Genomic DNA, 23,614 nt, shown 5'->3' on the forward strand with positions numbered 1-23,614 from the left:
AAAGCTGAAGCAGTCCGAGTATAAACAGAAGAGGAGAATGTGTTATGCCTGAGAACTGAATATCAACTCATCTACTATTTTAAACTGCTGGAACACACAACAGGTGAATCTGTGCCTATGTTATATTTAAGACTAAAGATACTACATACAACAATACAGAACTAGGACAAACAACTGCTATAAAACATACCTTTATTTTTTATTAAAATGTAGTTACCACAGGTATCATATTGGATTTATACAATTGAAAAACTTAAATGATTCAGAAATTGTTAACAGGTTAAGGCCAGCACAGAATGCACTATTAACTTAAAAATCCAACAATAAATAATACCAGGAATAAACATCTTTCTGTTTGCTCAAAAACTGAAAACCTAACAAGGCTAAAGAAAATGTACTAGCTTTCACAGTAAGAAAATCAATGTACATAAACAATTATGTATCTGGGGAGACATAAAGATGAGTGAATAAAACGCCATATTCATAACCTCTTTTGTAGAAATGAATAATCATGCAGTATGTGCTTATTATGTGCAAATCAATGTAAAAGAATGGCAGCACAAAAACAAACAAGCACCCCTCCCCCCAAAAAACCCACACAAAGTGCCCATTCTTATGGCATTTGGTATCAAATAAGACCATCCAATACACACAGTGCTACCTACCAGCAGCGATGAGAAGACATCACAGAGCAAGTGGGAGTGGAGGTCAGGCTGAGGGTTAACTAATTAAGCACATGTGCCCACATATCTTTATTATTAACTGTTTTTAAAGGTAAGGACATACTGCCTAGAAAAGGCTAGGTTAGAACTTACTGACTAGCTCAGACTGACCTCTAACTTGTGACCTCCTGCCTTAGCCTTCTGAGTGCTAAGATTACATGTGCGGACAAACACATCTAGCTATGGCAGTTTGAATATGCTTGGCCCACTTGAAGTGGCACTATTAGGAGGTATAACCTTGTTGGAATAGGTATGGCTTTGTGCATGCCATTGTGCGGGCTGGTTTCCAGGGCTCCTAGAATGCAAGCTCCACCCAATGCATAAGAGAGTCTCTTCCTGACTACCTACAAAAGAGAGTCTCTTCCTGGCTGCCTTTGGATTAAGATGCAGAACTTTCAGCTCCTTCTCCAGTACCAGCTCTGCTTGGTTACTGTCATGCTTCCTGCCATGATGGTAATGGGCTGAACCTCTGAAACTTTAAACCAGCCTCAAATAAATGTTTTCCCTTTTAAGAGTCATGCCTTGGTCATGGTATCTTGTCACAGCAATAAAACCCTAGCTGAGACACCTAGCATAGGAGGCAGTTTTACATTACTGGTGTAGGGCTGATAGGATCTTGAAAAATGTGAGGATTACAGAATAAACAGATGTATCGGAGAAGGCTCTAAATGAAATCGTTTGTACAGAAGGACTGCCTTATGAGATTACTTGAGGTTTTAGAGGAACAACAGGAGCTAGGATGGCCAGAAAAGAGTATGTAGGCTAAAACTGAGGAAAGGGATGTAGGAAGAAGACATACAGGGCCACATGGTCATGGCTTCAATGCTAAGTATTATTGTGAAGGAGGTAGAAGTTCCTGGAGGATTCCAGTTGACTGACAGGATTTCATCTTTATAAAGCATCAGTGCTGTGCAGAGTGGACCATAAGGCCTGTGGAACAGGGAAAGCTACCTGAAGAGCTCCATGCTGATTTTCATCTCTAAGATTCCACACTTCAGTTCTTTTCTTTCCTTAGAGGAGTCCTACTCTTCTCCCTCATAATCACACCGAACCTTAGGAACCACTCAGTCACTTTGGGCATAATTTAGACTTGGTGGTTTGTCATCATTCTAGGTTTCCATTACAGCACTGTTATACACACTATTCACCATTTAGCAGGCCATCTTCTAGTTGCTATGGTTACCCAGCTAGCATATCTATTTTATTCAGTAATACATCACTCTGTCTAGAAGAGTGCCTGGCCGAAGTGATCAGAAAAATTTGCTAAATAAACAAATCTGAAAAACTGGAAAAACCTTAGTATTGAGTTACAGGTTAGAACATTGAGATCGGGAGAGTAAGGGAGAGAGATAAAGCTCTTGCTACACAAAAATTATTATTCCAAGTACCTTGTCTTGCCCATTCAGTCTAATTTTATGCATAGTTTTCAATAAAATCTTGTATTTCTCATGCATCTAACCACTTATACTTAGTTCCTCAAAAATGCTACAGGATACAGTTATTTCTCAAACTGCAAAAGAGTATCCTCTGTCTAGGATACTCTTTACATCTGCTCAACTTTCTGTATAGCTATTCTTAAGGCACAGATCTCTGCAAGCAAAGGCGCCTTTCCCCCACTTCAGTAGCATCTTGCAACACACTTACTTAGATTTTCTTCCTGTGAGTAAAAATTATGTTTTAAAACAAATTTTAGAGTTACAGATATTATGCTTACATGTTTGTCTGCTCACCACATGCCTGCCTTGTGCCCATGGAGTTTAGAAGAGGGCATCAGATACCTGCTACAGGAGTTACAAATGGTTGTGCGTCACCATGTGGGTACTAAGCATGGAACCTAGGTCCGCTGCAAGAGCAGCAAGTGCTTTAGCTGCTGAGCCATCTCTTCAGTCTCAAGAAATAATTCTTTAAGAGAACTAAATTAATATTCATTAAAATTAATGAATAAATCATAGATTTTTCTGTTTCAGCATCTCATTTCTGTTAGTTATAAATTGCAATTTTACCATTTGAAGAACTTTTCAGAGCATTTTCTTCAAGAAGTCGCCTGACCCTTTTCAAGTTAGGTGTTAATATACACAGCTTAAAGGGGGGGGGAGGGAGCCCACTTTCCCCCATCACTGTCAGTCAAAGTCTAAGAACAAATCCATACATCTGTATAATTTTAAGTTCTTCTAGACTTTTGATGTGTTTAATTAAATTCATTAATTCTGCAAAGTAAAAAATCTCTCTCTTCATACAGTGTAATAAGTAGTGACATTCTAGCTGGGGCAATAAAGCTTTCTTTTCCTTTTTCAGTCACCATCACATAGAAAAACTAAAACTATTCCTATTTCCAAACTGGATGAGCTATTTCTAAGTTTTATTCTATCCTTTAAGAGACCTGCTCATATCAGGTTATTAGATCCTAACTTTTTTCTCTGTAGAAGTTTAAATTTTTAGTCCCTCTTCCTAACTAAGATGACTGTATTACATATATTAAAAGTCTGGTTCTAAAATGATTTGACAAGGTCATATAGTTTATCTAGTGAAAATGAAAAAATTCTCCAATATATTTTTGTCACATCACACTGATAAATTTCAGGCTATCTCCATTTACATAGTAAACACAAGCTCGTAAATAAGCATATGCACAGATATTCTAATTTGCATTGAACTTTTAGATACACTTTAGAAATCCACAGGAAATATCACATTTTCTTACAGTTACCATTTATATTAAAATATTTTGCTAGTACTTCTTTTTCAAGCATACAGTCTGTAGACTAAAGAAAACTGTCATTCCTAGTATTGTCTCAAGTGGAAAGAGAAAGAACAGTGGGTAAGGAGAACAGATTGGGAAGATCAGAAATGGAGGCAGAGCATTTTCTGGATCCTAGGGATAATTTGTATGTTTTCAAATGGTAGTTCCATCTACTGTTACTGCTCTTTTACGAATATACATATCTAAAGTAGTAATGACTAACTCAGTCGATAAGAACTATGTATTCTTGTGTTTGCTAGGCCTCGGCATCGTCTCACAAGAGACAGCTATATTTGGGTCCTTTCAGCAAAATCTTGCTAGTGTATGCAATGGTGTCAGCGGATGTTCACAGTCAGCTATTGGATGTATCACAGGGCTCCCAATNGAGAAGCTAGAGAAAGTACCCAAGGAGCTAAAGGGATCTGCAACCCTATTGTTGGAACAACATGATGTACTAACNNNANCCCNGAGCTCTTGTCTCTAGCTGCATATGTATCGAAAGATGGCCTAGTCGGCCATCAATGGAAAGAGAGGCCCATTGGACTTGCAAACTTTATATGCCCCAATATAGGGGAATGCCAGGGCCAAAAGAATGGGAATGGGTGGGTAGGGAAGTGGGGGGCGCTATGGGGGACTTTTGGGATAACATTGGAAATGTAATTGAGGAAAATATGTAATAAAAATATTAAAAATTAAAAAAAAAAGAACTATGTATTCACAATGCTCTCATGATGATATACTTGAATAAGTAACCCTGTATTCTCTTTAATATATGGTAGTTTACTTTCCATTCACCTGTTAGTAGGTACCCATGTCTAGTTTTCCATTCTAGTTATCTATTGTCTTAAAGGCAACGCTGATATAAGCACCTTACTAAGTATGCCATCTTATGTTCAAGTTATAAGGACCTGTTCTAACTTAAACCTAAAAGTCAAAGTGGTGGATAATGATCCATGTGTATTTTCAATGTTAATAGGTATTCCAAATATTCATAATTAAAACTTGTGCATTTAGCATGCAATTTATGTGAACTTTTAAAGCACTGAAAACTACTTTGCACATAAATGCATAAATTGGTGGTATCATCAAATTAGTCAGAGAAGTTAAAAGATTTAAAGAGATCTTAACTATATTTCTAGACATGTATTTGTTCTTCATAAGAAAACAAATTAAAAATACAAATGAGTCAATATTATGTTAATTAATTTTGGGTGATTTTTTTCTCTGTATGTTTAAGAACTGCCCAAAGAATAAACACAACACTGTTTTTATATACTAGCTATAGACTGCCATTTAATAATCAGAATTTAATTTCCTGTGACTAAATCCTACTGAAAATATTCAGACGTAAAAGCAGTCCAACATAAGTTTTCAATAAGGACATATAGTTAATTGTATATATTATACCACCAAAGACAAATCCAAAAGTAGACAGATGTTTGAAAATTTAAGCCATGACGATGCTGAACATCATCAGGTCTTCTGACAAAAACTAAAAATTGTTTCCAAATTGATCTCATCTTTTTTCTTCCAAATTATTATTATTGACAAGGAATACTATTGTAACACAAAATTGTTTTCTACCCTTCTGAGATCATAGTTCTTTTCTCATCTCCTTTCAGATTTTGTTGCTGCTGTTGCTGCTGTTCCATGGTACTCTACTCTACTAGCCTTGTTAACATTTACACACTTCTCAGCATCATCCCCTACGTAGTTTGCCTTTCACAACTTTACAACATATTATATCAATTGTATACCATGTCACTTTCATGTAACTTGCCTAGTCTAAAAACATAAATTCAGTAGTATTTGAGTGGTATGTAGGGTTAGAATCTATTTAAGCTTTATCGTTAATAAAGTAAAACTACTTAATAGATTTTCTATAGTATTCATTTTTTTAAATAATGGCATAAAAGAGGTAGTAATTCAATGATTATCATCTTCATTAATTAACCCAGCATTGGCTTACTCAATTCTGGTAACAAACAGCATATATAACCAGCACGTAGTGTTGTATACAGTCAGTAAGGATCTACTGCAAATCATGAGGTTCAGTTCATATCTGACTATGAACATGAGTTCCAAAGTCTTTGAAGCTACATTATCTACCATGGATATTAAATATACCAAAACAAATTATGGCTCATTACATGAAGGGCAATGACTACAAATGAAAAGGAATACTGTCTGAACAAAGAAAAATTTTGTAAATAAATTCCACAAAAATGTTAAAGATTCTCCTATAATCCTATAAGATTAATGGGTACAGGAAGTTCCACTCTTCATCACCCAGTGACCCACTAGAAAAATTCTGCTTCCTGTTCCTAGACTTTAGTGGCTTAGAAGTTTTGGCTCCAGAGGAGGAAATACTTCTACTAGGAAACACTACAAACATTCCACTGAAGTGGACACTAAGCCTCCTTACTAGCTATTTGGGGCTTTTGACGTCCTTTATGTCAACAGACATAACATACATAACAGACATGCATACAGGTAAAACATACATACACATAAAGCAATCTTTAAAAAGGAGGAAGAAGGACAGTGAGGAAGGAAGGAAGGAGGGAGGGAGGGAGGGAGGGAGGGAGGGAGGGAAAAGGTGTTCAAAGGGGTGACTGATTCAGACTACAGGGTGGGGGTGGGAGTGGGGGGGATTGGACTGCTTCTCCACAATGGAGGTAGAGAAGGTTACTCTGCAATGTATGTGACCCTTTAGGGTGTCCCTTGATGCTACCATGTCCTAAGATTAAGATCTGGGAAACAATCTAGGTAGGATGATAAAGGGCACAGCTGAGCCCCTCAAGAATGAAGGTACGGGTCACCCCTCCAGTAAAATAAGGAAAAGATGCTAAGGTGCTTGCTGAGGGCAGAGAAAATACAGAATGTATAGTAGAGGGAGATAATACCAGCTAAGGCCACATGACATGTTGTAGAAATAGCTAGCATGAAATTTTCCATTTTACTTTGTTAAGAACATGTTTATACACAAATAAACATGTATTAAGCCTATATCTGTTTTCTTTCCTCTATTTATCATGAAATGTACCACTGATTCAAGTATAATTAGTGGTTTTTGTAAATGTGTATTCTTATATTTAAGTTGTGCAAAGCTAAAAGACTATTCTTCAAAGGCTGTTGCCACCTATCCTAAAATATATAATACTTGTGGTAGTACATGGGATAGTTATATCATGTTTGGCAGAATTATATCCTGGTTAGTGTTTGCATTTGGAAACTAAGTGCAATGCAAGGAAAAGCGATGGGGTGTCAAACTGAAAAGGGATGACTTGTTAATGCTAATCTTGGGTGTTAAATTAATATAAACTAGTGTTACCTCAGAAAAAAAGAATCTTAACCAAGAAATGTCCTCCATCAGATTGGCCTGTGGGGAATTTTCTAGATTAATTATTGATGTGGGAGGGTTTATAGTACTGTGGGCAGCACCACTCTGGGTAAATAAATGGTCCTGGGTTGTGTAAAAAGGACTGAGTGTGCCACAGAAAACAAGTAACCATGGCTCCTGCCTCTGCTCTTGCTTGACTTCCTGTCCTGATTTCCCTCAATCAACGATTAGGATGTTTAAGTCAAATAAACCTTTTCTGCCCCAAGTTGCTTTTGGTCACCATGTTTAACAAAGCAACAGAAAGTAACAAGGACAGTGCTGTAATTTAACATATTGGAGTTTAGACAGCAGGATTACTGTTTTATTAATATCTGTTTTCTAATTAAAGGGCAAAATGATTGATGGTTATAATTAGTCTGCAAAGTTCACAAGGCTACAAGTGATGTAAATTGCATTCTCTTATCCAAGAAGTCATATTCTATAAACTTCATTAGTCAAAACTGTATTCTGTCCAGTGTTAAACAGCAAATGTGCTTTTCATATTGACTCCTGAACATTTTTATGATCAGCATAAGGTAGAGATCTATTGTCATCCTCCTTCCAGGAATGTAGCAATTGCCATGGAATATTTACAGAATAGAACATCTTCCCCAGTGATTTACTGATACCTGCATTTACTAGGATTCAGTAATGCCCAGGAAGTTTCTGAGATTTTACTGACCAATCGGACCCAGTTTTAATAATTACTGCACTGTAAGTACTTCATGGGTCTCAAAGCAAGCTTCTCATTACCTTGATTTTATTATTCTTGTTTCTTTAAAACTCATTTGTCAATTTTAATATCATAAAATCATTTCACTTTAGTAAAACCAACAAACTAGTAAAATTCTGACTGGACATTAAATGTGCAGAAGTATTCCTAATCAGCTGGGACGTATGAACTTGCTTTGAAACATTACTTCGCACCTGTCAAAGCTATAATGACGCTCTCTGTAAGGTCCTTCATAGTCTATTGGTTTCATTTTTTGGTATTTACTTGTTATGATTTTACTTTTTTTTTTTTTTTTCAAGAGGCTGGCCTTGAACTTTCAATTTTCCTGCCTTTCCCTTCTACGTGCTGAGATTATGGACTTGTACAATATCTTACTGTATTCAATTTGATAAAGTTTATTTAGGATTTTGAACTTATATCTGTAAGTTTTAATTTTCCTTCCTTTTGCCATCGTTTCCGATTTGCAGCCATAAGTCTGTGAGACACCAAGGTTCAAGTTCTATCCGATAGACTGCTACACTGCTTCTGTCAAAGGAGAGGAAGTTCACAGTACAGACCAGTCTCTAGAGACTGCTTTTTCTAAACAGACTGCTAGGCTCAGCCCTTAGAGTTCAAACACAAATGAATTCTAGGATCATTTCAATGACACATTAAAAAAAATAAAAACTCTTCCCCGCTTCTGAGTCATCTTTTGTGAATATTACTGGATTATTACCTATATCTTATCTCCAATCAAGCACTGGATAACTCAGGAAAGATAACCCCTTTGCTTTTTTCAAGAAGTGATATGATTCCTAAACCATTTGAATAAAAACTACCTGTTCTCCCATCTCAAGCCATTTATTTGGCATCTTCCCACATTCTTAAAAGGCTTTTTCTTTGGTCTCCTGTGGAGACAGAGTATCTTACAAATAAACTCAACATTAGGTATCTCTGTATGTTTTAAATGATAGGAGTGTAGTGTATTCATCACATGCACAATTTAACCCTTTCCAGCTATATAATAAAAAAATAAAACAAAACTGGGAGGTGGGGGGTGGAAGAGAGATGGCCTAGAGGCTTAAGAGCAATTGATGCTCTAAAAATGACCTGGGTTCAAGTCTCAGCACGCACATGGTGGCTCACAGCCACCTGTAACTTCAGCTCCAGAGGGTCCTATACCCTCTTCTGACCACTGAAGTCACTTGGCTTACATGTGTTACACTGACATGCTAGCAGGAAAAGCATTCATACACATAAAACAAATTACTATAAAAAGATAAAGAAAAAAGTCCCAATAGGAAATCATCTATTTCTTTCTCATCTCAGTTCAGAAACTGGAGAGCAAATACTAAACTAACGTTTTTGGCTATCTACTAGAAAAGCAATTCTTTCTCATAGTATCTCTCTCTCTTTTTTTTCCCATTTTTTTATTAGATATTTTCTTCATTTACATTTCAAATGCTATTTCGAAAGTTCCCTAAACTCTCCCCCCGCCCTGCTCCCCTACCCACCCACTCCCACTTCTTGGCCCTGGCATAGCCTCACACAAGACAGTTATATCAGGGTCCATTCAGAAAAATCTTGCTGGCATATGTAATAGTGTCTTTTTTATACACATACTTTATTTTTTAAGTTGCTCAATGAGATTCTTACTGTGTACTCCATTTTGAAAAAAGAGAGACATTCAATTTTTCTTTTATAAACTATTAAAAATGTACTACAGGAGGCTGAAGAGATCACTTGAAGTTGAGGGCATGCACTGTTTTTCCAGAGCTCTTAGGGTTGCATCCCAGCACCCAGAAGGCTCACAACTTCCTGTAACACCAGCTTCAGGTTTCGACTCCCCTTTTTTGGCCTTCCTGAGCACCCGCACACATGTGCATTGCCATCATACATAAGTAAAAATAAAAGATCAATAATTAAAAACTGTGTCACAAAGTTGTATATTTTCCTCTCTGGTCTATGCCATATAAATGAAACAAAGTAAGATACATAACTTTCCTTATGGACATAAAACATATCCATGTTTAAATGTGTTAGGACAAAAATGTATGCATTATATGTTAAACAGCTTACCTTGCTGAGCAGTTTGCTCTTGCGTTCGAGTCACAGTGAGGTCTAAGGGGCCTTCTTGCTCATCCTGAAGGCAGTTGTCTGCTTGGTTCATTTGGATACTTTTACACACGAGACTTGCTCCAATTGAACCATTTCTATTTTCTTGAATTTTACCGCTTTTTGAGATGTACTCAATTGCAAACTGACGTATCATTTTTTTCATTAATTCCTGAGCAACTAAGGGAATGTTAGGATCACAGTTCTGAGGAAGATCTGGGGAGGAAATAAAGGTATCATTAAAAGACAAATATGAACAACCTGGGGGTTTTACAGAGAAATAACATTATTAGAATCTAGTGGCAGTTCACAATGGCCAGCAGTCTCTTAGACTCAGAAATAGCAGCTATTCTTCGGAAATGTAACTTTTAAAAAAATTCATTTTTCATTTCTATCCCAAACAAAAGTACAGATCAAATAATTAGGAACAGGAGCAGGATTTAACCTCTACAATTAAATGTTCACTCAAACATTCTATTAGATATTAAAACTACATTTAGTATTTGACTACAAACCTTGTATGTGAGCCAAAGCTATACAATATACATCAATGACTAAGAAGACATCTAAGCTTTAGAACTCTCTACCAATGATTATTTTCTTACATTCATTCTATCAAGTGTGTTTTGTGTAATACACTCAATTGTCATCAAAGACTTATTTCCTTTTACACAGAAAATGGACACTGTATAAAGTACCAGGCAAATACAGTGACCTAGATAGTAGCCATCAAGATTCAAGATTTGCTAATATCCTGATACATTGCTTCCTTAAATTTGTAGAGCCACTGAAGAATACGAGTGGTCTCTAATTACTGCATTTCATTTATTAAAGAAAAATTGCAGCAAGTGTCATCCAACAGTGTCCTAAAAAGGGCAGTATTATTTACTATTGAAGATCTTGATCATACAAAGCATGTTGATCAGCTGTTGGAAGCTCTCACACAGGCCTGCATCTACATTTACATTCTCTCCCCACTCCTCCCCCTCTCCCTATCTGGCATAAACCTGTAAAATGGGGATGGGGATCAATTAAACAAACTTTACTGTATCAAGTATAGGTTAATCACAAGGTCATCTATAAGCCAGCTGAGTACCAGCATGATACTTTGGCCTAAAGGAAACTTTTTACACAAAGGTAAAAAGTTTGGCCTTCAGAGGTAGAAAGAATGAAAAGCCATGAGGGACAGACACTTACACTTGGGAAGGCTTTCCACTTCTTTGAAATAGACCTACTTCTAGAGCCACTCACTTACACAGACCAGTACTATAGGAACAAGCTTGTTCTGGCCCAGAGCTGTATGAGAATAGGGAAAAATGTTCCCTAGTTTCATAGTTCAGTATTAGTTAGAACACCTGTTAAAAAGATAAAGGAGAGTCATCCCAGCATGATAAGTCATTTATCATGATAGGTTCATGACTCTATAACACAAGAGGATTTGAAAATATATAATTCACAAGAAGGAAAGGAAAAATCTTACTTTTATCATGTCTATTTTCACTTTTTGTAACAAAATTCAACTTAAGCCAACATATTATCTAACCATGGAATATTCTCTTGATCTGGTGGAAACATTGCATAACACATACTATTTATTTCAAAGCAAATTATTTTCAATTATGAAAAACATTTGAGAGAAGGCACCATGGGATATAAGATCAGATTTTAGTCTTTGCTTTCACTATTTGTTTACAAACTATCTGCTATGAAACAGAAGATCTAGCTATAGATGGGAATCTTTGTGAATTTAAGCTAGCCACATACCATCTATGCTTTCTGTCTCCATATTTATTAAAGTAGCTATAATAAACAGTGGGAAGTCAAAATATGGCTTTATCATAAAATGGTAATGAAATTATATAATTGTAGCTAAAATATTAAAACTATCTTGGATATATAAACAGGTTATAAACTTGGATATATAAAAAGGTTAAGTGTGATCTGTTATCAGAGGTGACAGAATAAGAGACACAAATAAGCACAGATTAAGTATAATATAAATCATAATATAAATCAGAGTCAAAATGGCAAGTAGGTTTCATACCTAAACATACAAACTCCAATGAGGTTTTTATGTTATTAAAAAATGATACTATTATCATATGCTTCCTAATAAAGCAAAATAAATAGTTTCTTTATTGGACACAGAAATTACAAACACATTTCTTAATTATTACCTTCATAAATGGATGGCTTCAATAAAAATCCCTCACTTTTAAACACTGAATTTTGCTTCATATTATCTGTTTATATAAGATGGTAGTTTTAAACTTAAGTATTCTTGGTAACTGCTGTGCAGCTTATTGATCAGTATCATTCGCCAATTTACAATAAAATTTACCATAATAGGAACAAAAACAATTTGATATGTAACTAGAATTATATCTAAGTTTATGACTAAGTTTAAATACTATTCTATTCACTAAATCATGTTTTGTCTCTTCTATGTCTTTATGGTATACTATGGAATATGTACAAGTCAGCTGTTGATTACCTAATATGCTTCTCAAGTTGCTTGTGCAAATCTGTTCTAACTCAAAACAAGAAGACGAAGACAAAGAGGAAGAGGAAGAGGAAGAGGAAGAAAAGAGGAAGAGGAGGAGGAAGAAGAAGAAGAAGAAGAAGGGGAGGAGGAGGAGGAGGAGAAGAAGAAGAAGACGACGACGACGATGACCACCACCACCACCACCACCACCACCACCACCACCACCACCACGACGAACAAAAACAAAAAACCAAAAAAGAACTACAAATGTAAGATCTCTGTAAGGGAGTTTAAATTCTGTTTATAGGTGTCATCTGAGACAATGTGTCCAGTTATAAGTACCATGCTGTTTTATATATAAGGCTTAAACAGCTGGAGCAGGAGTGATCTACAAAGTAGTCATCCATATGAACTAAAGAAAACATGCCCTTTGGCTGGAGAAGGAAGAATGCTGCCACCTACAAAAGGGTTTACTGCCCCTACCCAAGATGGATTTACTTTACCAACTGTTCATACTGGTTCAGTTCACACACAATCTTATTCTGCTACCTGCCTTGTCCTGATCTCACTCTGTCTTTTCTAGCCTCTTACATTTTCTCTCCTCAGAACAGTGAGCAGTTCCATGGGAGTCCCCAAGAATGAGCAAAGCATCCTCAAAAGTCAACAGTGTACTTCCTGGAAGTATATAATCCAAATTAAAAAAAAAGTCTCAGAAGGCTGAAAATTCAGCTGACTCTCAAATTGTTAAGAACTGTGAGCCAATCAATCCAGCTGAGATAGATGGATTCTCTGGATCAGATCAGTGATCCAGAGAAAATGTGAATTAATGTATCTGTATAATTTTAAACAGCTAAATTTGTTATAAAATAAACAGTGTAGTTTTTTTGTTCTATATTAGTGGGATGCTATTATAATAAATGAATAAAGTGGTGACTTTAGAACCAGGCTGTGAGCTGTGAAGGTAACACCAATGGAAGGCTAAAAAAGCTGGGCAGTGGTGGCACATGCCTTTAGTCCCAGCACTCGGGAGGCAGAGGCAGGCAGATTTCTGAGTTTGAGGATAGCCTGGTCTATATAGAGTGAGTTCCAGGACAGCCAGGGCTACACAGAGAAACCCTGTGGGGGTCTTCACCCCCCCCCAAAAAAAGCCTACAATAACTTCAAGATCCAGTTTACAGAAGACTACACAGAGTGAAGTATGTAGTAGGAAAATTAGGAAATAAATATCTAAAATACCAAACCCATTTTGTCTATAGTAACTTCCAAAGTAAAAGATGTGCCTAGTGTTGGAAGATCTACTGCTGAAATCTCTAAGCAAAACATAGAAGTCTTTTCATTTAATCTTGCTAATTAAATTAAAATAAAAAAGGAGGTAGAGAAATGTTTAAAATAAAAGCTATCAAACCATGGTTATTTAAAAAGTCTCACACATGTAGAAAGAACAAGTGATCAAATTAAGGAGTACTTATCCAGGTAGGAGATGCAGCTAACAGTGCTTGGAAGTTTAAATCTCTAAACACATATAAAAAGAAAAAAAAAAACCAAATCAACAGCTATATGTCCCACATTAAAAGTAAATAAACTAAAAACCAAATCAAAGCAAGCAGAATGTAAATGAAGAGCTAGAGGAGAAATCAATGAAATACAGAATGGAAAAATAGAGATTAATGAAACTAAAAGATACAAACAAAAAACAAACTAAAAGAACAACAACAATAAAACATTAACTAGACTGATAACAAAAAACCCACAAACTCAAAATTGCTAAAATTGGGATGATAAGTAACACCACCAATTTTAAAAGAAAATACAGAAGTATAAGGAAATACTATAAAAATGATTCTTCAGTTAGATAATCTAATTCCTAGAGGAACCCAAGCTGGCTAACTGACTCAAGAAACATCAGAAAGTCTTAACTGACTTAAAACAAGTAAAGATGAAATCAATAAACACACTCAACATGGAAAAAAGTACAGGATAGATGGTTTCAATGGCTACTTTGCCATCAGACATCTAAACAAGAACTAATTCCAACTGTTTTAATTCTTTAAGTCAAAAGCAGCTGTACTTCTAACTCATCCTGTAAGGCTATTAATCTGATGTCAAGACAGGTAAAAACCTGCATATAACACTACCAAAAGAAAATTATCCATTTTACACACACACATGCGCGCATGCACACACACACAAACATGGGGGATATATCAACAAAATGGTACCAAACACAGTTCAGCAATACATAAAAAGAACTCTGAACAACAAAGTAGAGGGGCTTATTACTCCATGAACTGGAGAGTTTGGGTCAAGAAATGAGAATCACTTAGCTATTGTAAAACTATTTATTAACAGACTGTATACAAAAGTATACAAAAGCATCATCTCCAAAAATGCAGGAAAAAACCCACATAACAAGTCTTGATATTAAAACCATAAAAAGGATTAACTAAGAACAGAAGACAACTACTTCAATCCATACACCATAGTAACATCAGGTTTGCTTTTTGATCTGAGGAAGGAATAGTTTCAGTTCCTTGTGAGACAGTCTCACTATGTAGCTCTGTTGGATGTGAATTTGCAATCTTCCTGCAAATTTTCTGTTTTTCCAAACTCCTGGGTATAAAAATTAAAGGAATGGGCTATAGGGTACAGTATCTTTTAAATACTGATCTGTGAGACTTAATTAAAATATCAAAGTCTTTATGACAAGCTTATTCATTCATAATATTTTGGATATTACTTTTAGTCACTATTATTTTTGACTGACAGATTCAGAACTGTCATGGATTCTCTGACAAACAATAAATTCATTATTTTTAGTGCTAATATGATATTATATATGAATGGTCAGTCAGTACTTACTTACATTTTAAAGATTTACTTATCTATAATTGTGTATATGTGTGCCTGTGTGTCTGTGTGCAGTTTAGTATACTGGAATGCAGGTACCCATGGAAGCCAGAAGAGGGTGTCATATCCCTTACAGCTGCATTTACAAGTGCTTGTGATCCAACTTATCCGAATGCTGGGAACCAAACTCAGGTCTTCAGCAAGAACAGCAAACATGCTAACCACGGAGCATTCTCTCTACACCCCCAGCAGTCTTTATTTTTGTCTAGCTTTTTAATCTATGTAGAAACCTATGTGGAGAACATTTAAGTAGTGAATTTTATGATACTTGATAATCCATTTTAACAGATTAGATAATTGATATTTCCATTTACACTTTCCTCACTAAGTATCAGAATATATTCTTCCAATATATTCTCTCTCCTCACTATTTTTCTTCTATTGGCTTAGATAGATATAACATCAATTCTTTTATTAGCCACTGGAGGCTTTTACAAGCTTATTTTTCTTACAGATGTTTACACTTAACATATTTGTCCTATTAAATACATGAACAATTCCTTAATTCTAGCCATCTATTCTCATTTACATGGTGGTGTCCAGCATCAGTCCTCTCCCTAATTCTTTCCAACCTAACTATCATTAAACACATAGTAGCTATTTTGTTCTTTCATTTCTTAGCACCTTTAACACTTCTAATTTATAGCTAAATTATTAATGGCTTTTTCAGATTTCAGGTTTTCAAAAACTTTTGCTATATGTAACATATTGTTTAAAAATTTACATTTTAAATTCAACTGTATGATTTTTATTTTTAATATTCTGCTTGGTTACTTGTTATCTCTGGCTGGCCTGAACCTCACTTTATGCCACCAAGCCTAGCTATACTTAAAATATAATTTTTAAGTGGATGCTCATCACAAGCATGCCAGGTGTCCAGGGTGATCAGAAGAAGGCATCATATCCTCTGGAACTGGAGTTATGGATGCTTATAAAGCACAATGTTGGTGCTGGGAAGTGAACCCAGGTACTCTGAGGGAGCTCCTAACTGCAGAGCCATCTCTGAAGTCCCACACTGTAATAGCTTTCCACACATTTTAACTTTTTATTGTTATAAAGAAAACCTCATTCCTTTTTTTAAAATTTCTTTTATACACACAAGTATTTTGCCCACATGAATGCACAATGCAGCATGTGCGTGCTTGATGCTCATAGGGGTCAGAGAGCATGTCAGATACCCCAGAAGAGGAGCTATAGATCGTTTTGTGCCATTATGTAGGAGCTGAAAATCTAACCCAGTTCCTCTGCAAGAACAAGTGCTGGCTGAGCCATCACTCCAGGCCCGAACCTTCTCATTTTTCAATTTCGGTCTTTGATGGTCTGGTCTTGCTCTTTATTATTTTCTTCCAATACTTTTGTAATGAATCTTACTTTTGTATGCTATGATCTAATGAAGCTTACTTTTGTATGTTATGATCTATTTATTTGGGGGAAAGTAAACATTCCAGAGAACTTTGTATTTGGGAATGTTCTGAGATTAATTTTGCATGTGTTCATCGTCTGTTTTGTTTTATCAGGTTCCTGGAGTTGACTGACCCATAATTATAAAATAAACTTTAGATTTCTGTGTGAATTTGGAATATTAACTGTCAAAGCACTTCCTGAACAAGCCTAATGACCTGAGTTCAGATGCCTAGAATGAATAGAAACCCTGGACACAGTAACAAAAGCATCTGTAATCAGTAGGGTCTGTAGGGAGATGGGACATAGAAACAACAAACTATTCAAAAGCCTGTGGGCAAGCTAACCTAGTTTTGCAATAGGGAAGAAAACCTAATCAAACAAGATGAAAAGGTAAGAACACCCAAAAGGCTCATGTGTCCTTCCTGATAAATTCCCAGGGAAAATTTCCTCCTCTGGATACAGAATTCTTTGTTGTCTAATTCGTAGTTTTACTTTGCTTTTGCCCCTGTGTTTTGTTTTAGTGAGACTCTTACAGTCCTAATCTTCTTTATTCCTAGAACAAAAGACTTCCTTGATTATAAACTCCCACCAGAAGATATTTTAAATTCATCATTCAAAATTCTTAATTATTTTTTTCAAATTGATGATTCATTTACAATCAAATTTTCCATATTCACTATATGATAAATAAACAATTCATTCAGATGTGATAAACCCCAGAGTAAAACTCTTGGGCCATTTATTAAGCCTGAAAGAAGCATCTTTGTATTCCCCTCTTTATGTCTCTACGCTTTAGTGTCATATAAGGTCTAGAGAGCATATGGATGCAATGAAAGCAAAAACTGAAATAAGGGGAACAACTCATGACTTTAGAACTTTTCTTGCTTTAAAGTCATCAAGAGGTTATATTGCTTAAGATTAGAATAAAGAATATAGTTTCTCCTTAGATGGAGCTTGGGGAGGTCTATAGAAGAGTTAGGAGAAGGACTGAGGGCACACGGAGAGGATAGGAATTCCACAGGAAGACCAACAGAGCCAACTAACCTGGATCCTTGGAGGCAACCAGAGATTGAACCACCAACCAAAGAGCAAGCATGGGCTCAACTTATCCCCTCTACACCCCACAAGTGCAGCTTTATCTTCATGTGGGTCCTCTAACAACTGGGGCAGGGGCTATCCCTGACTCTGTGTCCCTGTCTCTGTTCCTCTAACTGGGCTGCCTTGTCTGGCCTCAGGGGAGTGGATTTGCCTAGTGCTGCAGTGACCTGATGTGCCAGGATGGGTTGACATAGGGGGCACCTCCCCCTTCTCAGAGGAGAAAATGGGGGAATGGAAGAGGAGCTGTGTGAAGGGGGACTAGGAGGAGAGGGGGGTTATAACCACAACGTAAAGTGAATAAATAAAATAAAAATAATATAGTTTGTATTTTACAAACAGGTTCATTTGGCTCTTTGGAAAAAAATAATCAGTTTGATTATGATATTAAGAATAAGAAAAAATATACAAGCTTACTAGAATCAAAAATGAAATGCATCATTATTATAGATGCCAATTATTTAAAAGGAGAAATAAAAATTATGAATAAGTTCATGCTCAAAAGTTACTAATAGTTGGGAATGGACTGATTTCTTGGAAAGCAATCTTCCAAAATGTATGACAAGAAAAACAGGCCATGGTGGTGCTTGCCTTTAATCCCAGCACTAAGAGGCAGATGCAGGTAGATCTCTGACTTCAGGTCCAGCCTGGTCTACAGAGCAAATTCCTGGACAGCCAAGGCTACATATTTCTTCTGTGGCTTCTACTTCAGCTCCTGCCTTCAGGCTTCTTTCCTGCTCAGTTCCTGCTCTGACTTTTCTCAGTGTGGGATTATTACTTGGAAGTCTAAGATGAAATAAACTCTTTCATTTCCATGTTACTTTTGGCTATGATGTTCATCAATTATTGATTTATCAATTATAAACAATATAATATGTTTATACTGAAAATTTAAATATGGGGAAAATATATGAATATGAGAACACTGAACTTTCTGCTCCATCTACAAACTTAAATTCACTTAAAAAAAGATTATACTAGGAGTATGGTGGTATATGCCTATAATACTAATATTCAGAAGGCTGAGGTAGAAGAATTTAAAGTTGATGGGCAGCATGAATAAAATAGTGAGAACCCCCCATCTGAAAATATAAATAAGGCCTATTAATGAAAAATTAATTTTAAAAAGATTAAATGAAAATTCTATACTCCCCCCCCCATCTGAGAACCCCCCATCTGAAAATATAAATAAGGCCTATTAATGAAAAATTAATTTTAAAAAGATTAAATGAAAATTCTATACTCCCCCCCCCCCATGGTCTTCCTTAAAAAGTCATTCAGCAGATGGCACCAGAGATCCTTTAGAACAGTGTTTTGTTTAGGTTTTTTGTTTTTTGTTTTGGTTTTTCGAGACAGGGTTTCTCTGTATAGCCCTGGCTGTCCTGGAACTCACTTTGTAGACCAGGCTGACCTCAAACTCAGAAATCCACCTGCCTCTGCTAAAGGCGTGCGCCACCACGCCCGGCTAGAAGGTTCTTAACCTTCCTAATGCTGAAACCGTTTAGGAGTTCCTGATGTGGTGACATCCCAACCATAAAATTATTTTTGTTGCTATTTTATAACTCTAATCTTGCTATTGTTATGAATTGTGATGTAAATACCTGACATGTACGATATATGTCCATTGTTACGAACTGAACATAATTAAGGCATAGTGATTAACCATAAAACAATATGTAATTACATATTGTGAAATATTTATTTCTCATTATAAATAAAAATTTGTTTTGAAGCATGGTATAGAGTGGCTAACAGTCTTACTATAACAACAGTAAACTACATTGCTACATTTTGTGGACAGTATGTGTAAAAAGCCAATGTCAGTGCAAAGGTTGAGATGGCTTCTTTTTGACCAGATCAGAAATTCTTGGGATAGTCTTTACAAGAGGACAACAAGATTATTTTCCACAAGTCTATTTGTATATTTAGACTTCATACCCAGCAAGCTAAAGATCCCTGTTTCACAAAGATATGGTGTTGGAAATGGAAGAAGGTGGTGCAACACAGTCTCAGACAGGACAGGACAGGACTGGAAATATCTGCTCCAGAAGTTTGTAACTAGCACTGTGAGAAGCCAGTTCTTGCTACATTGCTGTTAATAAGCTCAATGAACTTTACTGTCTCAGAAACATCTTCAACTTTATTACAGGGCTTCCGGGAAGTGCAAATTTGTGTCATGTAGATTTGGAAAATGAAATAAAACTTTGTCTGCAAGCTTGTGCAAGTGATGTTTCATAGAAATTATCATTGCAATCCTTTTGTCTGGCTCAATGTCATGTTCCTCAAAGAAAGCAGATAAGGTTAGGTAACATGTAAAATTTATTTTTATCCTCTAATTTTCCTGGCCAAACCTGAAGTTTCATTTGGAATAAATCTTTTTGGACTTTTTCAGACAAATCAAGGCAGGTTGTGTTCTGTGATAAGTTCAGTTTATTCAAGATGGCAAAGATGTCAACAAACCAAGCTATCTTCTGTTATTCACTTTCATTTTGAGTGCATCACAAAGATGGAAAACGTGTTTTAGAACTTTTCATCTTGATCTATCTCACTGCAGTGTGAAATAGCAGAGCCTGCATCCAACTCATCACTGTGTTTCGACAACAGCAGACTGTTTAAAGAACTCACTTTGACAAAACTGACAGAACTTATGGTGCTGATCATTACTTTTGTAACTCCTGTGGCAGTGTCTTCATTGGTAATATTTGCCAATAAATCATACAGTGAGTTCTGATGACTTCTGGTGACTCATTCAGTTCCAAACATTGAAATCCAGATCACCATTTTAGCACAGCTAGGGCAGAAACCTTTCCCCAACAGATCTTGTGATCTTTCAAAAATGAACCAACTGTGTCAAAAACATTACATGCAGAAATGTTGTTTTACGACATTTGCAGAAGAGAAATTCATCTTAGAGTCACCATCATTAATATACCTTGCATAAATCAGTGAATAATTTGCAACATCTGTGGACTGATCAAACTAGATACTGAATATTAGAAGTGGAATATATTTATTAGAAGTGGAATATATTTAATTTCCTGAATTACCTGACCAAGTATATCAGCAGACATGCCATTTATTCTTCAGTAGACATTGTCATTAAATAAGGAAATTGCATTCAACTGAGTAAAAAATTCATCTCCACTAGTAACTCAAACAATGATGGCCACTGGCAACTGTGAATCTTCACCAATAGTATGACAGTTCACAGCTCTAACAAGTCTGAGTGCCACCACATGTGAAGCTTCCATGGCTGCTACATTTTGTTTGTGGTAGCTGCCACCAGTATTAAGTCTGGTTTTCTTGAGTCCATCATCTTTGCTTCTAAAATAGTTGGTATCCTTGCCAGCAAAGCTAAGTTGTTTGCTATCAAAATGGCTTTTTAGTTTGTTCAACTTCACAACAAATACCACATTATGGTTTCTCAACTTCTGCTGTAATTATTGAGGTCAAACCTTACTATAAAAAAATCCTTATTATATTTTCTTTTCTTAATGTTCTTCTCTACACGATCCACTGTCATGGGATGGTTTTCTAATGAGAATAATATATAACAATAGCTTTAATAGTACAAAAGGTCATACATGGCATAGTCCAGTCAATAAGCTTCATTAATGTTTCCTATGATGGACTTTTTCTTTTTTTTTTCTTTTCTTTATATACCTGTAACTATCACAAGGGGGCAGTATTCACAATGGGAATATAAAAGTTAAGTTCCCATGGTACAGATATTATTTTTTCCCAGTAGTTAATGATTTTACAGTACATGACTTTACATTAACCTAGCAATTATAATTCATAAAGTGTTACTTTACCTCCAATATTGCTACTTTCAACACAATAGCTGCTCGCCACACATGTATGACTGGTCTGGCAAAGTATTTTATGGTGTCACTCCTATCACACACCTGTGCATTTGTTCAGGGTGTCTGTGTCCAGGTAGTTATATGCGGGCTTATCTACATCTAGGCAGGTCAGTCTGGAGACAGATAGAGGAGTGGTGTTTCAGTTCCTAAGAATCATCGGAAATACTAGTGTTCTGATTATCTTAGGTGACCCAATCCCTGTGAAAGTCATTAGACTCTCAAAGAGGTAATGAATTTCATTTTTTGTGTGTATGTCTGGTGCATATATTTGTTTGTGTATGCATGCACATGTGTGGAGCCAGAGGTTGACACTGGATGTCACATATGATCACTGGCTATATCATTTTTTAAAGACAAGAGTTGTTTTTTTACTAAACCTGGAGTTCATTCATTTGACTAGGCTTACTGACCACTGAGCTCCAGGAATCTTCCTGTCTGAACATCTCCATGGCTACCACAGCCAGCTTTCCTATGCATACTAAAGATCTAAACTCAGGTACTAACCTTTACCTGGTAGGCACTGATTAAGCTATCTCTCTACCTCTATATTGTTAAACAAAGACATGACAGTAAGAGCTGAGAAGCCCGGCCATTCATGACTTCTGACTGGGTGATTTTGTATGTGTGTGTGTATGTAAATATATGTATGTGTGTATACAGACAGACAGACACACACACACACACACACATACATATCAGGGAGTATAGTGCAAAATAACCAGATACCTATACAAGACCATTTGTCAGTCATAGAAAACAAAAAGGCAGGGGAATATAGGAATACATGTATTTATGTATGTACTTGTATGTACACATACATATACATATACTGTATAAGGATATGAACACATATCTATAGATAATTTTGGAATAGGGTCTCATGTAGTTGAAGTTAAACTCAAACTCCTTATGCAGCCAAGGATGACCTTGAACTACTAATCCTTTTTACTTAACCTCAGAAGTGCTAAGATTACAGGCATACATGGTTATCCTTGACTTTACTGGACAAAACTTTAAGATCTCCAAATTTAAATAGAATTCAACCTAACTGTATTTCTACAGAGAAGGAAAAACAAAAAGAGAAAAAGCAAGCCAGGAATAGTGAGAGACTTCAAACATAAGCTTATCTCTTAAGGTAAGACTATGTGGTATCAGTAATATAAATCCTAGTGTGATTATCATGATCATTTTCCAAACTACAATCTTTTTAGTTCTTGGGTTCACAGTTTGAAAGGTAGGTTGAAAAGGCAAAACAAAACAAAACAAAACAAAACAAAAACCAAAAAAACCAACCCCCCAAACAAAAACAAAAACCCCTATAATCTGAACTTATTTGGTTCAAAGACAATGAATATATGCACTTATATGATTTTATTTCCTGGGTTCAGATATAAGTGTTCAAAGGACATTTGCATTGTAAAACAGGACATGGTAGATTACCTTGATTCATCATTTTCCATTTTCTGCATGTTTCTAATGTTATCTGTGTTGATTTGAAAGTCAAACTATAACAATGTTTCTATTAATTTTTCTCAGTTGGAATAACTAACATCTAATATTGTAGAAGGCTCTTAAATAGTACAAGCGAAAATCTACAGAATATTTTCCTTTATCCATATGTGATATATTCTAAGATTCTCTTTAGATGTCTAAAGTTATAAAACCCTGTAAAATGTTTTTTCCTTTTATCATAAACATATATGTTTATGATAAAAAGTTTATCAATATGGTATAGTACTAGATTAAAAATGAAGTATAAAGAAACAGAACTATTAATATAAAAATTAGAATATAAAATGGTGTATGTTAAACACATTTATAATCCCTCTGAACAATTTAGACACTCATTTTCACTTAAGGCTTGTTTCTACTACTCATGGCTCTCTTAATGCCAAATATTCTTCTGTGGTAACAACACACTACAGTATTGTTATTTAAAACTCATGATGTATGTATTTCTATGATTTTCCACGTAGTATTCTTACATCATGCTTGACCATGTGCAACAAACAATAGCAAGTATAATGCCATAAATTCAGGAACAATAACAGGTTGCATTATGTATAGCAAATACATCTCATGTATCAATATGCTTACTAGGTATGGATCATTTTACTTTACTTTCACAATTGCTGTATGGTTTATCTTATATAATTTACATACAGGGCTAACAGTTTTATTGCATG

General features: G+C 35.7%; 1 protein-coding gene across 12 annotated transcripts in view; it reads right to left on the reverse strand.

Moving 5' to 3' along the window:
• Lcorl (ligand dependent nuclear receptor corepressor like) overlaps nucleotides 1-23,614 on the reverse strand; it is a 138,363-nt gene that overhangs the window by 35,500 nt on the left and 79,249 nt on the right. For all 12 annotated transcript variants that reach the window (XM_029478137.1, XM_021161885.2, XM_029478132.1 and 9 more), the window contains one exon: nucleotides 9,636-9,887. In XM_029478137.1, coding sequence (XP_029333997.1) covers nucleotides 9,636-9,887 — 252 coding nt within the window. The remainder of the gene's footprint in view (nucleotides 1-9,635; nucleotides 9,888-23,614) is intronic.

Source organism: Mus caroli, chromosome 5 (assembly GCF_900094665.2).
Source record: "Mus caroli chromosome 5, CAROLI_EIJ_v1.1, whole genome shotgun sequence".
NCBI lineage: Eukaryota > Metazoa > Chordata > Mammalia > Rodentia > Muridae > Mus > Mus caroli.